Source organism: Nannospalax galili, unplaced genomic scaffold, assembly GCF_000622305.1.
Source record: "Nannospalax galili isolate Female #2095 unplaced genomic scaffold, S.galili_v1.0 scaffold962, whole genome shotgun sequence".
In the NCBI taxonomy this organism is placed as follows: domain Eukaryota; kingdom Metazoa; phylum Chordata; class Mammalia; order Rodentia; family Spalacidae; genus Nannospalax; species Nannospalax galili.
In genome coordinates this window covers 2,030,614-2,048,780 of record NW_008348537.1, presented here as the reverse complement: position 1 = coordinate 2,048,780, position 18,167 = coordinate 2,030,614, and the positions used below count along the sequence as shown (strand labels likewise).

Genomic DNA, 18,167 nt, shown 5'->3' with positions numbered 1-18,167 from the left:
CACACACACACACACACACACACACACACACACACACACACAAAGTGTATTTGTCTGTGACTATCCTATTATTTAAAATCTGCTCTTTCTGAGGTATGATGTGCATGCTGTAAAGTTAAATCTTTTTGATAAACAGTCCCATGAGTGACAGAGCACACAGTTGTGCAATTGACCCATACACTTACTTTGCTCCCCATTACTGCCACATTTCTGTGTTGGTCTATCTCATTATAAAGGTAGATTTATATCACCGTCATGTTGTTGTTCAGTACTCAATAGACTGCATTTATTTTACAGGTGGGAGAGTTTGTTACAGGTTTTCCTAGTTTTGAGACCTCTTCCTCCTGTCGGTACACTCAACAGCCCAGCACAGGAGGGGTCCTAGGTTGCTGGCTTACTTGCTTACCCACTGAACACATGCTGGAGTCTAGTCTGCTGGAAGACTAGAAAACTTCTAATTACTTGGGACCTCCTGAATAACAGTTAACCCCATATTTTTCCTCAGTAACTGGAAACATTTTAGAGTCCACTTTCTTTCTCAGATGTTGTATTAGTTATGTTTCTTGTCCTTGTGACAAAATTCTTAAGAGAAGTAACTCAAGGAAGGAAACATTTACTCTGGCTCACAATTTCAGACAATGTCAGTCCATCATGGGGCCGGTCGGGGGCAACTGGGGAAGCGCTGTCTGTGTCAGTGGGAGCTTCTGGCATGGTTCAGTTATTTTTTGGTGAATCAAGGCTTAGTGGATCAGGAAGTAGAGAGCTGGAGCCTGAAACTGGAGGCAGATGTAACTTTCAGAGCCTGTTCCTAACTGACCCACTTCTGCATGATAGGGACAGTCCAAAATGTTCCACAGCCTCCCAAAACAGCACCACCACCTGAGTCTGTGGGGGACACATCACATTTAAATCATACAGATAAAAATAACCATCTGGAGTTCAAATAACCATCTGGCACAGCAAAGCCTGAGTCCGTCAAGTTAGATTCTTCCACTCTAACACAATGTTTGATTTAACTTGATGATCTGGGATTATGCCAAGTTCCTATTGGTCTGTGATGAGTGCTGAGCATTTGAGAAGGAAGATTCTTCTTGGGAAGAATTGATCCTAAGTCTAGGAGGTCCTGGGGTTAAAGTTCTTGAGTGAAATCTCTTTGATAAGAGCTCACCTTGCTTTCTTCTATACTTGCTCAGTTTGGTTTTAAAAACAAAAAATACAATTCACTTAAAGGATTTCAAGTTATTTTTTGAAAAAGATTTATTTTTGTTTATATGCGTATATATGTACTGTGTAAGTTTATGTGTACTGTGGGCATGCAAATGCCTGAGGAGGATGGAAGAGGATGTCAAATCCTCTGAAAATGGAGTTACAGGCATCTGTGAGCTGCCATGTGGGTGTTGGGAACTGAACCTGGGTCCTCTGAGAGCACCAAAGTGCTCTTAACTGCTGAATCATTTTTCCAACCCAATTTTATTTTTACTTTCCTTTTTTTTTCTCTCACAGAACAAACTTTCCAAAGTATGCTTTTCCCTTTCACTGGGATTTAGATAGAGTTAGCATATTTCATAGATGAACATTCACAGGATATTGCCATTTCCCTTTAAATTTAGCAACATTTCATACATTTAGTGTTAAGGACAAGGCTTTAAGACAGAAATTTTTAAAGTGAGCCTCCATTACTGTGTATGTTTTCTGAAAGAATACTTTCCCTGGGCTTACACCTAAGCCCATTAGATGGACTATGGGGCGAACAGAAGACACACGTTTTAAACAGCTTTCTACACCATCCCAGAGAATTCTGATGCATGCTATAGAGAAGCACTGCATCTGAGACTCATTGTGCACACGTACTAAATGTGTAGTTCTGGGAAGCCAACAGTGGTGGCTTTTTTGAGCTTTCACTATCAGCTGAGCATCAGATGCGTCCATTTCAGCTATGAGGGTTTGAAAAAAGTAGTAATGGGAGATTCAGCAAAATCCCATGGTTCCTCAGCAGCTCTGCCTGAGGTGAGAATGAAGTCATGAAGACACCATTTCATGAACTCAGTTGGCGCCATGTGATTGTAGGGTCTCAACTGCTCAGAGACTGGTCATCAGCTCCATAGGCTGTGCTGCCTATGTACAGCTGCTCGTGTATCTGACTCCTTCTTCTAGGTAAACCATGTCTGGGGGAGGTATGGTGCTTTGTCAGGCATGGCCAATGACCCTGTCTACTGCTGCTCAGAAGCCCTCATGGTGCCCAAATGTGATATCTCTGATCTGCTAGAAACCCCTTGCTTCCAGAATTAGAATTCTAGAAGGAAAAATAAAGCAAGATGATGTAAATCTCCACTCTCTTACATAATTTTCTGCTAGAATGTCTTTTTCAGTTTTACTTGCAGCCCCAGGATGAGGGGGATGGTAGGGAGGTGGGGAAGTTCTGAGCTGAGTCCTTGTCAACAGCCACCATAGAGCTTTCAAACTCTCTCTTTCCTCTGATGATAATTTTCCAATTGAGCCATGCTTTTTGGCTAAATGATGTGGCTATTTATGGGTACTTGTGCAGGAGGCTTTCCAGCCCTCCAAGCAAACACAACCATGTTTGATCCCCCTCCCTGAGTTGAATAAAACACACCAGAAGCACAGAGCCCCAGTGGTGGTCTTGGCTGGAGATTACCTTTTCCTCTCCATAAGCTTTTTGTTGTTGTTATTTGTTTTTATTTTTGTTTTTGCATTAAAACCAGAACTCTTTAGTGAAACAACCATAAAAAGAGATTTTAGGGCTAGGGAGATAGCTCAGTTGTTAACAGTACTGGTTGTTCTTGCAGAAGACCCAGGTTCAATTCCCAGCACCCACATGGCAGCAAACAACCATCCCTAATTCCAGTTCTGGGGGATCGAATGCCCCCTTCTAACCTCTGCAGGTATTACACGACACAAGTGCACTTACACACATTCAGGCAATACACTCATACACATAAAATAAAAATAGTAAACGAAATATTAAAAAAGTCCTAAACAACCTTTCTGCAATATTTTTAAAAAAGATAAATACAATTCACATGGGAATTGCAGATTTCACTGAAAACTTAAAATAGCCTGACACCTTTTAAGCTGGACTCCTGCTAAACTTAACTTGGGTTGTACCAGACCAAAGCTGAAAATCTGCCCTGATTGTATTTCCCTACATAAGAGTGCTCAAGGTCTCTTTGGAGAAGACAGAGATTAAGTGCCCCCCTCCGCAGGAGGGTGCTGCTCCCTTCCCTGTCCTCTTTACTTGCCCCAAAACTCAGTCTATTGGCGCTGGTCATGTATGGGCCCAAATGACTTTAAATCTGCAAACTACAAAATAATGGTTGTGTGAGATATCTTTAAACTCCTACATTTAAGGGAGAATTTCAAATTCCTAGCTCCGGCTCTTTCGTGCTGACTTGGCTGCTCCCTGCAGACTGATGGATGTTAGTGCAGAAAGCAAATTAAATACACAGGGTTACTGCTTTGCCACAGGGCCTGCTTGTGGTGGCTGCTTAGGAAGTGGGCTCACTGCCCCAAACTGTTCTCCCACCTGTCCCTCCCACAGCCGGGCACAGTTTCCTTTTCTCTGGGCTCTATAAGCCTGCCCAAGGCTTTCGCTTCCCAGGAGCTTACAAAGTTGAGGCTAAAGAGGACCTGGATGCTGTTTCACTTCTGTAAACATACCCATTGGTTTGGTGCTGTGTTTGTCTCCAGCAGTGGACAGGTTCAGGCTGAAGAGGGAGGAGGAGCTTAATTCCTGGAAACTTCCTAGCTTTGTATGAGTTTGAAGAGGAGGACTTGAGTGACTTCCAGGATGGAGAGAGGAGAAGAGGTTGTTTTACAGAGAGGGTGGCTTGGGTGACCATTCCAACGTGGGAGGTATCAAAGATGTCCACACAGGCTCCAGAGGAACCTGGAAAGTAGGTTTGGTGTTGGTCTGTGGCTCTTCAATATTTTCTGTTTCCTGTTGTCTGATTTTAGACCCAGAGCTATTTTAAACTACTCCAAATGCTTTAATTTTATAGACGCTTTCAAACATGTTTTAGCAGGTAGAGGTCTGTGTGTCCACAGGCCATGAATCTGGGTCTTTGGTCTTTGTAGTATATGTTTTCTGCTCAGCTCAATTTCATTTTTTCCAGTTTCCTTCATCAAAACATTGTCCATTGTCCATATTGCTACTATCAGTATAGGTGTGGCTATAGATATAGATATCTATGATATAGATATTGATATAGATATAGTATGGAGGGTCAAATTCAGGGCATCAGGCATACTAGGCAAGCTCTGTATTCCAGATCTACAGCCCCAGACCCATTATAGATATTTTAAGAATGTAAATCTGGGGCTGGGAGCTTGGCTCAGTGGTTAAGAGCATGGGCTGCTCTTGCAGAGGACTCGGGTTCAGTGCCCAGCACACACATGGAGGCTAACAACTATAACGCCAGTTCCAGGAGATCTGATGCCCTCTTTTAGCCTCTGAGGGCATTGCTTGAATGGGGGCACTTACATTCAATGCAGACAAAACACTCATACACATAAAATAAACATAAATAAATTTAAAAAGAATGTAAATCTGGTTTCTGGTTGGAAATGTCCACTGACTTCTCATTCCCCTCGGTAACAGATATAACCCAGCAGACTTCCTAGGACTTGTCCCAGATTCTCTCCCTGGGTTCTTCCCCCTCCATTCAGCTCACAACCTCTCTGTCCCAGTTTAACTGAGGCACATGGACCCCCTCCAGTGTTCTGAGCTTTCTCTTATATCAGGTGTTTCCCCATGTGGTTTCCTGTGCTTTAAATACTTTCTGCAAACTGTTCTTGCCCTTCCCTCCCCTCTGCTTTTCATGATCTTTGTTTTGATATCATCTCCTCTGGGCATCCTTTTCTAACATCACCTTCCATCCACCCATCTCATTCCCCAACCCTAGCATTCTGGCTTGGATACTTGGAGACTTTTACTACATTATATTTAAGTGCCCCTTTCTTCTTCTTCTCCTCTGTATACCACAATCTTAAACAGTAGAAGTGGTTTCTTGTTCATTCTTGAATACTCAGATGCTTGATACTTGGGTAGGCACCCAACACACACTTTTAGATGGCAAATTGCAAATCTGAGCTTTTCCAGCTCAACATACATAATAGACAGGAGAGTTTGGGCATGGCTGCCCACTGGTGCCCACTTCAGACATGGATGTGCCATGGTTTCTCCCTTTATCACTCACTCATTCCACTGCATGAACAAACCCTACATGAGTCATACATGAAGATTATGGACATATCATGCCTCAGCTTTTGACACTGTATTCAATAACCAGTTATAGGTGAAGCTGTGGGAGTACAAGATAGGCCCCTCAATTAGACAGACCTTGAATCTTCAAATTATATTGAGTTAGGAAAGGACAGATTGATATTTGGCAGAGTAAACAAATACGTTTCAAAGGACCAGATAAAGCTGCCTTTGACCATCTTCTAATTTATAGTTTGGTTCTAGGTGAGCACCTTTTCATATGTCCATTCTCTAGAGAATCTGTTATGTACAGAGAACACAAGAACCCCTACCTCATTGGGAGGAAGTGTCCTGCATGCCTTTAGTTCTAACTACATGGGAGGCTGAGGCAGGAGGATTGCTTGAGCCCAGAAACCTAGAGAATAAAATGAGCCTCCATTCCCCCGTCCTAGTTTGCTTTTTAATACTGTGATGAAACGTTAACCAAAACCTACTTGGGGAGAAAAGGGTTTATTTGACTTATATGTCCTGATCACCGAGTCCCTCAATGAGGAAAGCCAAGACAGGAACTCACAGGGCAGGAACATGGAGGTACACTGAGCAGAGGAAAAAGCTGAGGCAGAGACCATGGAGGAACACTCCCTGCTGGCTTGCTCCTCTGGCCTGTACTTAGCCTACTTTCTTATACAACCCAAGACTACCTGCCCAGGAATAGCACCACCCACAGTAGGCTGGGCCCTCTTATTTTACTCAACAATAAAGAAAATGCTTCAGAAACATATCCACAATCTAGTCTGATAGAGGAAATCCCTCAACTGAGGTTCCCTTTTCCCAGTGTGTCAAGTTGACAACTAAACTATCCAGTAATGACCACCCCCCTTCACCAAAGAGCTTCACATTTATTTTAAAACAAAGGATACCGTTTTTGTGGAACCAAATCCCAATAGCTAGTTTCTGGTCACTAATTTAGTCACTAATTCTCTGACCAACTCATACATTTGCTGCACATGAAGACTGAATATTCTGAGTACATTACTCAGACTTAAAAAAAACTACTTATTTTAATCAGATAGGTATTTAATCCTTTCTTTTAAGTTCACAGCACACTGGGAAGAGTCACTGTGGCTTACCCCTTAGGCAGTGCGCCTGCCTTTCTTTTTTCTTTTTGAGGTAATTCTTTTATTTTTTAATGCAAGTTTAATTTATTCTAAGAAGTTTTACGCTATTGCATGCCAGTGGGCAAATTAATATATTGAGAAGAATAATATCAGAGTAAGACATATAGGTTTTGTTTTGTTTTGGTTATTTTATTTATTTTCAGTGTTTTTAATTGAATTTTTGTGATTTTCATACACTGTAATTTGATGATAGATTCCCCTCCCCCCAAGTTACACTTCCCTTTACTGCCCCTTACCCAATATATATATCCTCTTGCATCTAATTTATATCCCCAAATGTCTTTCAGTGTGGGTCCATACACTAGAGCCTGGTTAACCTGACTCACATCCTTGAAAGAGACTAACTCTCTCCTTCTCGGCAGCCATTGGTTGTCAATAGTTCCTCAGGTAGGGCTGGAGTTTCTTATTCACCTCCTCATGTATACACTGGGATTTTGTCTGGTTTGAGCTTGCATGGGACTTGTGCATGCTATAACCAAAGTATATACATATACATTATTTAAAAATGGTAAAAGGAGTTACCTCATAACAGGGGCACATTGCTCCTACTAGACATCATAGACAAACAAAATAAAACCCCAATGACAGGAATAGACTCCTTCTCTTGAAGGTGTTGACCAGGGGTCCCATAGACCCTCAAAAAATACTGACCATTGCTCCTGCTCTTTGTTACCCACCAGAACTTGATGGTAAGACCCCATTGCTGAAGACACCACATACATGAGCTGTAGAACAAATAAGGAGGAATCAAGCTGGTGCTGACTTCAGAGCCTCATTTCTACTGGGTAGCTTTCATAGTCCTGAAAGGTTCTATACATGCTACTGGAAGGAAAAAACAGTCATCAACCTTCCCCAGCTGTGAATCTTATGAACCACAACAATAATTGGCCTGGCAAGATAGGCTCACTGGTGCAGTAGTGGCACAAATATGGGAGTAACCAACCACTCTCTAATTGGATTTAAGATCCACTTCATAGGATGGAGCCCAAATTTGACATTGATATCAGGGCTAGGAACCTGAGGCTAGACAGGTCACAGGGCATAGGGGATAGCCTAATACTAGTCTTCTACTAATAGTTATAATATTAAACTGACTCCTAATGGAGTCATCTCACAACTCTCACCAGATAAGTGCAGAGCACTTATCTCTTAATAGGACACCTTTAGCAAACTTCTGCCTCCCAAGGCTCAGGGATCATTGTGAAGAGGGGATGGAAAGCTGGTTTGAGGTAATTAATTTGTCTGTGGGCAGTTCTTGAGCCCAGGGCTGGGCTCAGGAAGGTGAGCTGAGTATACATTCAGGTTCTCAAGGGTACAGCCCAGCCTGCCTGTCCATAGCTGAGTGCACCTTCAAGAGTGTTGCTCAGGTTTGCAGCCTTGTTGTAGCCACACCAAGCTGACCAAAGCTGGATCAGAATGACTGTGGTAATGGAGGACTTCCTGGAGCAAATGACCTTCCCACCCTGTGGAAAACCAGCTGTCAGGTTTTCAAATGGCACAAGTACTCCACTCATGCTTCCTTCTCTTGTGGAAATAGAAATGTCATGAACAATTCAAGTACATGAACAGATGAAAGCAGAGTTTCTATGGCTGCAGGCAGGATAATGGGAGGGGAGCGGGGACAGGAAGGACTGAGTCCCAGTCCTCAGTTCCCCTGTGTTGTGAAGAGGCCAGATCAGAGCACTTCATAGAGCTGCACTTGGAGTGGGAGAGGGGGAACAGCTCTTACTGGAAAATGCTATTAAGAGTATTGGCCTTTCAAGAAAGATTCATACAAAACATTTCTTGCAAGCCTCACTTTCAGGAATTCTTGCTATTATTATTATTTTCTAGGTACTTGACTTATTTTTTGTCTTATGGAGGCCATGACTGGTGGCTCTTTCTCATCGAGCGCTCTGAGCTAATGTTGTAGGCCTCCACAGGTGGTTCCTCAGAACTGCTCTGCAATATTCTATGAATGGTAGAAACCAAGTCAGAGGTCTAGGTACAGTTTCTACCTTATTTTACTTTATCTTTCATTTTCACATTATTTTAATTGAATTTTCTATCTTATGCATATGTGCCTCAAATCTTTCCTGGAGCAAAACAGGATTAAATAAACACAATAATGCATAAATGGATTTTAGAAAACCAAGCAGATAGCCTTCAGTGACCAGTATCTGACAACGCTTACCTCGTTGGGGTGGAATCCGTCTACTGGTTCGATGAGCTGCCAGGGCTGGCCACCTCTCCTCTGCCACTCCTCTATGACTGAAGAACATACAGTCAGGGGATTATAGGCCAGTTTCATTGAGCGATGGCCAATGCCAAGGGCAAGAACCACGTGATGTCATTGGGGGCGCCCCTGCCCTCCCAGGCCCTGTTTTTAACCAGTCATGGCTGTCTCTGAGCTGTTGCCTTGGCTGGGAGCTTTCTATGCAGAAATGATCTTCCCATTGTGTGATTTTCTTTCTTCTAATCCAGGAAGAGAGTGTGTGAAAGTGTTGACTGAACGCAGCTTGTGTGGCTGGGAGAGCAGGGGAAAGCGGGCTCTAAAATATGCCACACCAATTTAAGTCCATCTGATTTTTTCAGGTTTCAGGCAGCTCTGAGGAAGGGAAAATGTGACATTTTGCTAACGTCTCATTTCACATGCTGCCATTTGCAGACACTGCCTATATGTGTCAAGCAATCACCTTGAACAATCACACAGCATGTCAGAAATATAATTACATAAAATTATCTCAACATTGCATTTAGAGAAAGGATGGCTACAGAGAAAAGATTATGAGCCCCAAAGTGATGAAAAGCAATAAAACTGTCCTTCAACGGGGGTAAGAGACCAGGCATGTCAGCAGCTCCAAGGCGACGGTGCAATTAACTCTATATTGTAATATCACAAAGCCAGGAAGACATTTCTTAAGGAAATTCCAGTTCCTAGAGAGTCTCCAAGGAGAACCATCTGAGATGTCTGCTCCTGGCAGAACTTTGACCTTCACTTTCCTGGTTTTCAGTGAAGGCAGTAGCACAGCTAAGATTCCCATAGCTCTTTTGATCAACACTCCAAAAGTTCAAGGGCAGAGGACTGAGCTCTCCTTTACCCCAGGAAGGGATGGAGACTGTCTGGTACAGTCACTGGGCATGGGAAACAGGACTGAATCAGTTGCCTGCTGCTTGTGCAAGGACTGTAGCACATCATCTGCACTTACTGCCCAATCCCTGTCCCCTTGTCAGAGTTCAGAAAAACAGTCATACTGGTGGTCCCCTTAGCGTATTTCCCTGCACCAGGACTACCACTGGGAGGCTCTTTTTCTTTTTTTGTTTATTTTTGAGTCAGGGTCTTAATGTGATTCAGGCTGGCCTGGAACTGACTAGGTATCCTTGAACTCCTGATCCTCCTGCCTCCACTTCCCAAGTGCTGGGATTAAAGGTGTGCACCACGTGCATGCTTCTCAAGCTCTTTTAAAGTGTGCTTCTGGGTTTTATTGGTAGTTGTCAGAAGAAGCTGCTATTGGTAAGTGGCCTTTGCTTTTCTTGTAACACTTAGAGTTGCCCCCTGTGCCCCCTGTGTGGAGTTTTAAGCTGCTTCACGCTGATAAAGGAAGGTTCTTCTCTCTGAGGAAGAGGAATGGTATGGATCTGCTCTTTCGATGGAAAGCTTGGAGCTGCACTGGTGCAGAAGCCACACTCAGCCTTAGGAAGCTGAGGGCTCAATTTAGCAATTAGCTCTGCCTCTGCCTGCTCTTGGATGCTTCTGAACTCCATGCCCCACTTTGCCTGCTCACCAGCTGTACCATGGCTCCACTCATTTCAAGTTCTTCATTTTCCTTTCGTTCAGTAGAGAATGGACCAGTTTTCTCTTCCTTGCTGGGACCCACTTTTCTATTTTCTAGGTTTATGTTGATTGTCTATCAGAACCATCTCCAGTATAAGCATCCAACAGCTACTGTCAATGAAGAGGTAGGCATTTAGAAGAGTTTCTGCAAATGCAGAGCTAGGGTCACCTTAAGGGACTCTCCCTTGGTGTTCTTCATACTTCTGTGGTATCTACCTCCTCTCTCCTTGCATTCACACAGAGGCTTCCAACACAAAATTCAACAAGAATGGGGGGCGGGGGGAGAAGAGGCCCCACCTACCATGGATTTCAGTATTCTAGTTCCCAAGACTCTAGACATGACATTACTTCCAATTTCTTGTACACCTTTCACTTCACCTACCCATGCCCCTGCATCTTCTGTTATTTAAGTTCTGTATAGGTGTTTACGGAAGAAAGAATGAAAGAAAGTCCCAATATCTCCATGGGTTGGATTGACTGAATTTTGGCATTCCTCTCAGAGTCATACGTTGAGAGCCTAAGGCTGATGTAATTGAGGGTGATAAGAGATGGAGCCTTTGGGATGAAGTCAGGCCCTGACAATAGAGCATTCATGAATGGAATTAGTGCTGCAATAGAAGGGACCCCAGAGCGCTTTTGCCATGTGAGAAGGAGAAGTTGACAGCCGGAGCCTAGCAGAGGGCCTGTAGCAGAACCCAACCATGATCTTAGATTTTATCATCTAGAACTGGGGAAATAAATCTCTGTTGTTTATAGCCACTTGGGTTATGACATTTTATTATAGCAGCCCAAGGTGACTAGGTAGATGCTCGGAAATTCTTAGGTAGTGCTAACAAGACTGGGCTCGCAATTAGGCTCAGTTAAGACCTCAGACAGAGCCTGCCTAAAAGTTGCAAAGATGTTGATGAGGAAAGTCACAAAGCAGAGGCCTCTTGTATTAAGTAGATGTATAGTGAACTAAGGACTTGACCCAGATATCCAGGGCTTTTTGATGTGGTAGGTAAGAAGTCTCAAGGACTTTTGAGTATATTTGCAAAGAGGATTGAATGACAGGCTCAGTTAAAACTCAAACCTTTACCCATTACTATGATTAATATTGATTACCATAGATATTATATCAATATATAATGTAAACATTTTACAAAAGAATGAAATGTTAATGGTGTAACTAAAACTAATGAAACTAATTTTAGTTCACAGTTTGTAAAGTGACTGTGAAAATAATGTCAACAGCTGGATGTATGCCATTCATATTTCCCTTTTAATAATGGTATTATTAATGAAGAGTTTATGCATAAGAAATAACATATGCTTAAAGTAAAAAAGAGTCTTGTGCCTTCAGTGGCCAAAAGAAAATCTGTAAGACAATCGCAATGATTAGGAGGTTAGGAAATTTCACAGTGGAAAGCAAATGTGAGCCTTTTAAAGAAATGGTTTATGCTAAGATAGAGTTCCTTGAGGGAGTTATTACTAGGATCCCCATATTAAAGAGGCCAGAATTGCTTATAGATGAGTTTCCTCTAGTGTTATTCAATTTTAGCACCAAGGTTTAAAGTCATTCTAAAATATTTCCATTTTGATTTTATATGAGTTATTAACTACCAAACGAAAACTGTAGCCTCAGAAGAATGGTGTTGAGAGACATCTTCATAAGTCAGTAAGGCACAATTCGGTTATCAAAATCAGTGACCATTTTCCAAATCATAGTAATAAATTCCATAACTCCATAACTGTGGAAATTATGAGAGGAAAACAGGAACAAAACAAAACAAAGAGGGATTGTTGTTTGCTAAGTTTTGCCATGGAGCAGGGGCATAGTCTAGGGTAGAGGGCGGTGCTGGAGGGGTGGCGGCTAGAATCTAGGGCACCATGCATGCTCACCAAGTGCTGTCTCTGAGCTCTTATCCAGCCAGAGACCTCTTATCATCACCATGGCATTGTAATGGATATGAAAAATAATATAGTCCTCCTGGCTAGGAAACTTATTCCATCTCCCAAACTCTGTCCCAACTCTGTTAGTAGGCTACTATGACAGAGTCCACCTTTCAGAATACATAACTTGCCATATGGAATAACAATTTATATTAAAATGCCAAAGGTTACCAAGGTTCCAATCAGTCCATTCACAGGGGAAATATAATTTTTTTCACATGATTATTGTATCTTCAAAGGTGCCACACAGGATTAGAAAATAGGATTTCAAATTTTAAAGTGGTGATAGTAATGCACAGGCAAGATTACAAGGCTTTATTTGTACCTTGACTATTACTAGACAGAATAACTGTTTTGTAAAAATTTTCAGGATGAGCTTCTACTTTCTCGGGAGAAGTGCAGTAGCAGATCACAACCTTTGATTCTTCCCCAGTTGATTTTAGAATGGGCAGGCCAATGAAGGATAAAATGGGAAATTGGTCCTTTTTGTTCTTGTGTGTGTGTACATATGGGGATACGTATGTTATGTGTATGTACACAAGTGTATAGGCACCCAGGAATGCAATGTATGTGTGTCTGTAGAGTCCAAGGGTAGGTGCTGAGTGTTTTTCTCAATGGCTCTTCACCTTATTTTTGAGACAGGGTTCTCACTGAACCTGGAGCTCATCAATTTGGCTGTCTGGCCGGCCAAAGAGCTTCAGGAATCTGCTCCAGTGGTGGGATTACAGACAGGTCCACTGCACTCAGCTTCTGTGAGGATGCTGGGGATGTGAGCTCAGGTCTTCAGGCTTATGTGGCAGGCACTTTCCTGACTGAGCCATCTCCTCAGTTCTTATTTGTTTTTTTGGAAAAACTGAATTAAGTTTCTTGGATGACAGTGGAACATCTGTTGGGATTTTGTGTGTAATATATTTTCTTTGACTGCAAAGTCAGAGAAATTCTGCTCATGACCAGCTCTTCAAAGAAACAGCAGAAACAGTAGAGAAGATTTATTAAGACATGTGGTAGCTGCTTCTTTGACAAGTAGCAAAACTAGCGGATATTTTAAAGAGAAACCTGCATTCTGATTAGCACCATGGGGGCATGGCTGTTTTATCAAACATACATTAGAGGAAACTAAGAACCAAGTTTACCACAATTGAGTTGTCTTTGAAGCCAAGGGCAGCTGGAGGTATATTTAAACTGTCAGTATAAAAATGACCTTATCAGTCAAGTGGCATTTTCTTTCCTCTACTAGGAAGGTGTGATAGAGACAAGGAAAAAGGACATCACCTGCTCAAGGTGACATTTCTCCAGGGGAGGAAAAATCGCTGCCGCTGCTTAGTTCATAACCGATTGGATAATGAGTCAGCAAAAGACAAAAAGGAGCCTGGAGATGAGCAATCATCTTTCAGCACTGGACTGAGGTTGTCAGAATGGAGAACAAATAGGTCTTGTGCCTACTCTCAAGAGATGGGGATGCACAACTGCAATTTGCTCTGTCACAAGGATGTGACATTGTGAATTTCAGGGTCATGAAAAATGAGGACATTTGTGGCTCAATAGTCAGCTCTAATATAGTAGTGAAATAAGAGTGATTTCCATGGGATTATTCAGATTGCAAATTTAATAAATGACTCTATTGGGTTTTTATATCTGATGAAAGGAGACCTCAGTGATAGTGAGCTACATTTATACCAGGTCTTCCTTCAGGGAAACTGGGGAAACCTTTCCTCAGATATAAGTCGTGACGGGAGGTGGCTGGGCATTGGGAGGGAATACTTGTTATATGGAAGACTGTAAAAGCTACTTTCTATACATTGACGATGGGAGTCACTGGATGATGCCAGCTAACAAGTTTTCGAGTCCTTCCTGTTTTACAAGCTTTGTCTCAATCCTTTGATCTGTGTTTGACCTGAGATTAAACAACAACAACAACAACAACAACAACAACAACAACAACAACAGTTCTAAATTCTGGGCCCTTTCACCATGCACTTGAGATAAATATCTAGGCTAATTAGCTGCCCCAAGGCATGGGAGGCTACACCCAGAGTGGGATCCAGGTGGATGATCCTTCTGCCTATTCTGGTAAATGCTAGGATTTCAAGTTGAAAATTTCTTACCTTGGCCATAATTCAAGACATTATCATAGTCCTAAAATGAGATTAAAAGTTTTGACCTTTCAGAAGTACATATGGAAGTACCCAGCTGATAAATGTAGGCTGTGGTAGCAGATGTTCTTGTGGTCAGGTCCTAGGATATCATCCTCCTATTTCCACTGTCGCTTACAGTGTCCATGTGTCTTCCCTTGTAGGGTACCCACTAATTTATATGGAGAAGATGAAGGAGGCAACACTGGATCTTCACACTTACTGTGTTTTTAATTGTGAAGAAATGACGAAACAGGAAGCTCCTTGCTTTGCTACCTGGAACTGTCAAAGAAGGGGAAGTAACACCACGATGGCTGTCACTGCGCTGTAAAAGATTCTGTTTCACTGAACTTTTTGCTTTTGTGCTGTATTATTATTGTTGTGAGGACAGGAAAAAAAACAATGAGGCTCTGCCTGGAAGCAAGCTGGTCTACCAGTAGAATGTATTGGGCCAAGGATAAAGCCCTCTCTACCCTCTATGGAGATGATTCTATTTAGTTAGCAATTAAAAACAATTTTTTTTTTGAGTCAGTGTCTCACTATGTAGCCCTGGCTGGCCTCATACTCACAGAGATTCACCTCCCCTATCCCTGCCTCCTGAGAGGTGGGGATCAAAGGCATGTGCCACCATGCCTGGCCTTGGTTAGCAATTAGTCTAACCAAGCCCCTATGTAGCTATTGGGACATAATGGACTTAGTAAAAAAATCTGATGACTAAGTGACCAACTTAATCTTGGAACATTTAGAGAGCTACATGTGTGAACTTTAGTGAGCATAGAGACGAACTGATTGAGTATATCTGGAGTGTGGCTGGAGGCTCTGATTTCATAACCTGCTCCCAGGGTTGGGGATGTTGCTCATGGTAGAGCACTTGCCTAGCATGTATGAGACCCTGCTCCCATGGTGTAAGAGTGTACTGCTCATCTAAAACCATAGCATGCATATAAGGAAATATATTGTTTCTTGGCATTTACAATCAACTAACACATTATTTCACATAATCATCATTAAGATTTGTTAGGTAGATATGGAGCCTCACTTTCAGAAAAATGAAGCTGAAACTGGACTGGAAGCTTCCTCCCTTCTGGTTAGCTTTTATAGTTCTGGAAGGTGCTATGTAGGCTGCTGGGGGAGAACTGTCATCAACAGTCCTTACTCAGCTGTCGTCCCTGTATGCAACAATACTGACCAGCCAGGTGGGACGTGCCCACAGGTGCAACAGTGGCAAATCTGTTATGGGGGGTAACCAATACCTTCTGATTGGATTTGATGCTTACTCCACAGGAGGGAATTCACATCTGGTAATGTAAACCTGGTCAGAAGCCTGTGGCTGGGAAGGTCATAGGCCATACTGGGGAAGCTACTGCTGTTGTTCTGCTAAGTGGATGTGATGTGTTTGTCAAACTGCCTTGTAAATACCCATGATTGTGTCCATAGATTAGTGTTCTGTCAGAATTGGCTAGAGAGGCTTCTTTATACAATAATCAGTGGTGACCACAGAGACTTGTCATTGGTCAAATCATAGAGAATGACTGTTGAAAGCCCAACCAGAAATGAGACATCTATAACATCCCCTCCAGGACTTGGGGAACATTGTAGAATAAGGGGCACAAAGACTAAGAGTTGGAGGAAGTGGTGAGGGGGAATTCACTTCCAGCTGCTGTTACACTCTTTCACTCATAGCAGCTGTGATTACCTGTGCAAGATCTCCACAAGATTGAGCCTGTCAACATCTTGTCATGGAAGAGGGGAGGGACTCAGAGGGCCCTACCCTTCCCTGAGTATGTATATTTTGATAATGGTCAATGGAGGAGGCAAATACATTTTTTTTCAGTAGTGTAGCCACTGGTAAGGTGCACGTGCCCCTGTAAACAACCCAAGGAAGCTTATTAGGCTACCCATGAAGAAAAGAAATGAAAGCGGTGGGGGCTAGTTGGGAAGAAGAAGAGGACTAAAGGGAATAGGAGGAGGACAAGAGAGGGTAACAGGAGGTGACAATGATTCAAATAGTTTCTGCATGTATATGGAAATGTCATAACAAAGCCCATTATTATGTGTAATTAATGTGTGCTAATAAAAACATTTACAAAGAATCCCCACTTTGAGGTCTGGAAACAGGGAGGTTAGAAATGCTCAGAGAATTATCTATAGCACCAGAGATAATAAATAACTGTATAGAAAGATAACTGTGGAAAGTGAAAAATTGCCCCCGTGAATGCTAGACATTATTATATTTTTAATAACTTTACATTAAAGGTTGGTGATGATCAGAGATCACTTGGTAGTGCATTTGTTTACACCAAGAATTCATTAATGAGTCTTTAACTCTGCATTTTAATGAGAGGTTATTTATCAAAATGTCTCTCCCCATGAGAGAGATCTGTATCATGTAGGCAGGAAATCTAGTAAAGGGAGGTCAGTCTTGTTGAAAAGATGTTCAGAACTGCAGCACCAGAGTCTGCAGTGTACAATGTGTCAGCTAATGTAATGTCTGATAATTCATGATGGCCATCTGTTCCATTCCAGATGCTTGGGCTGGGGCCTCCGGGTGAGGGATGGAAATGCTAAACTCTGGATGAAAAATCTTTCATCCATTGCATACCCTAAGCTTTCATTAGCATCATCTCAGCTGGCAGTCAATCAGCAGGGGCTTTTCTCTTGTAGAAAGATTGCTTAACAATGAAAATGTGGAAGGATTATAAACAATAAATAATTTTTTTCCAGAGTCAAGATGTAAAGGCTAAATCAGTGGCTCCAGCAATCATGCCTGAGTTTGTGTGGCCACTTGTCAGTGACTACAGTGTTTGAACAGAATGCTAGAAAAGAAACAGTATTTGTTCCAGAAATCAGGGACATAGTGTTTTTTTGTTGTTGTTGTTGTTGTTGTTGCTGCTGGTTTTGACCCTTCCTAAGAGTTTCTGATTGGTTACAGGTTCATGTTCAAGTTCATTCTAGTAATCCAATCCTCTCCTATGAAAGGCAGTGCCTCACCTTTTATTTCTGTCACAACCACCTTTAGCATGCATATAAGCAGGGCATTGCTGACCTGGCAAGAATAGGTTAGGTGATTCCATTAGCCTGAAGGCTTCTAGCTCAAAGCACTCTCCAACTGGTGGCTGGCTCTATTGCTTCAGAGACTAACCTGATGCCGAGCCCCATCCTGCTCAGAAAGCATCTCACCCTTTATCTTTTTTCAATGCCAAGAGCTATTCCGGTCAGGTAGCCTGGGGTGACCCCACACAATTGGCTCCTTCCTCCCTGCAGCTGCTGTGTTTATCCACTGTCAGTACCAAAACAAGTAACTTACTTTCATGGTAGGCAAAATCCATGTAGAAAAGCTTGAAGTTCGTAAATATCTTGCTGGTTGCAATTTTTTTCAGTGTTTTGGAGAGTTGTTCTGCTCTCTGAGTACAAGAGAAACCAGGAGAATTCCATGAAAACGTAACTTTGACTTTCATGAGACAATTCAGGCAGAAAAAGAAATTGATCTTCTGCACAGCGCTCCACTTTGCTTTCCCCGAGCCATCAGCAAAAACAGCTCTGCGCACTAAAGTCTATTCATGTGTAAATGACCAATGAACACATGAAAAATGTTATTGTTCATTAAGAATCAAATCAGTGTAAATTAAAGTAATAGGATCCCACTTTTCCTTCATGGAATTGGCAAAGATGAGATGAACAACTTTGATAATATCGAATGCCGGGGGTGAGTGAATGAGAGCATAGATCAGTTTCATCTTTCTAGAAAGCAATTTGGCAGTATGGATCATATTTTTAAACATGGCCAGTATTTTTGTAGAAGTTTGTTTTAAGGAAATAGAGATGACATAAAACATACATCGTTATATGTAGGACTGCTCATCACAATGTTATTTATCATAATGAAGAAC

General features: G+C 42.2%; 1 protein-coding gene across 1 annotated transcript in view; it reads right to left on the bottom strand.

The window, feature by feature from the left end:
- Aoah (acyloxyacyl hydrolase) overlaps positions 1–18,167 on the bottom strand; it is a 255,067-nt gene that overhangs the window by 5,991 nt on the left and 230,909 nt on the right. Inside the window, exons 19-20 of the mRNA XM_008845432.3 lie at positions 17,585–17,681; positions 8,573–8,649 (exon numbers count right to left, since the gene is read on the bottom strand). Of these exons, the coding sequence (XP_008843654.1) occupies positions 8,573–8,649; positions 17,585–17,681 (174 nt within the window). The remainder of the gene's footprint in view (positions 1–8,572; positions 8,650–17,584; positions 17,682–18,167) is intronic.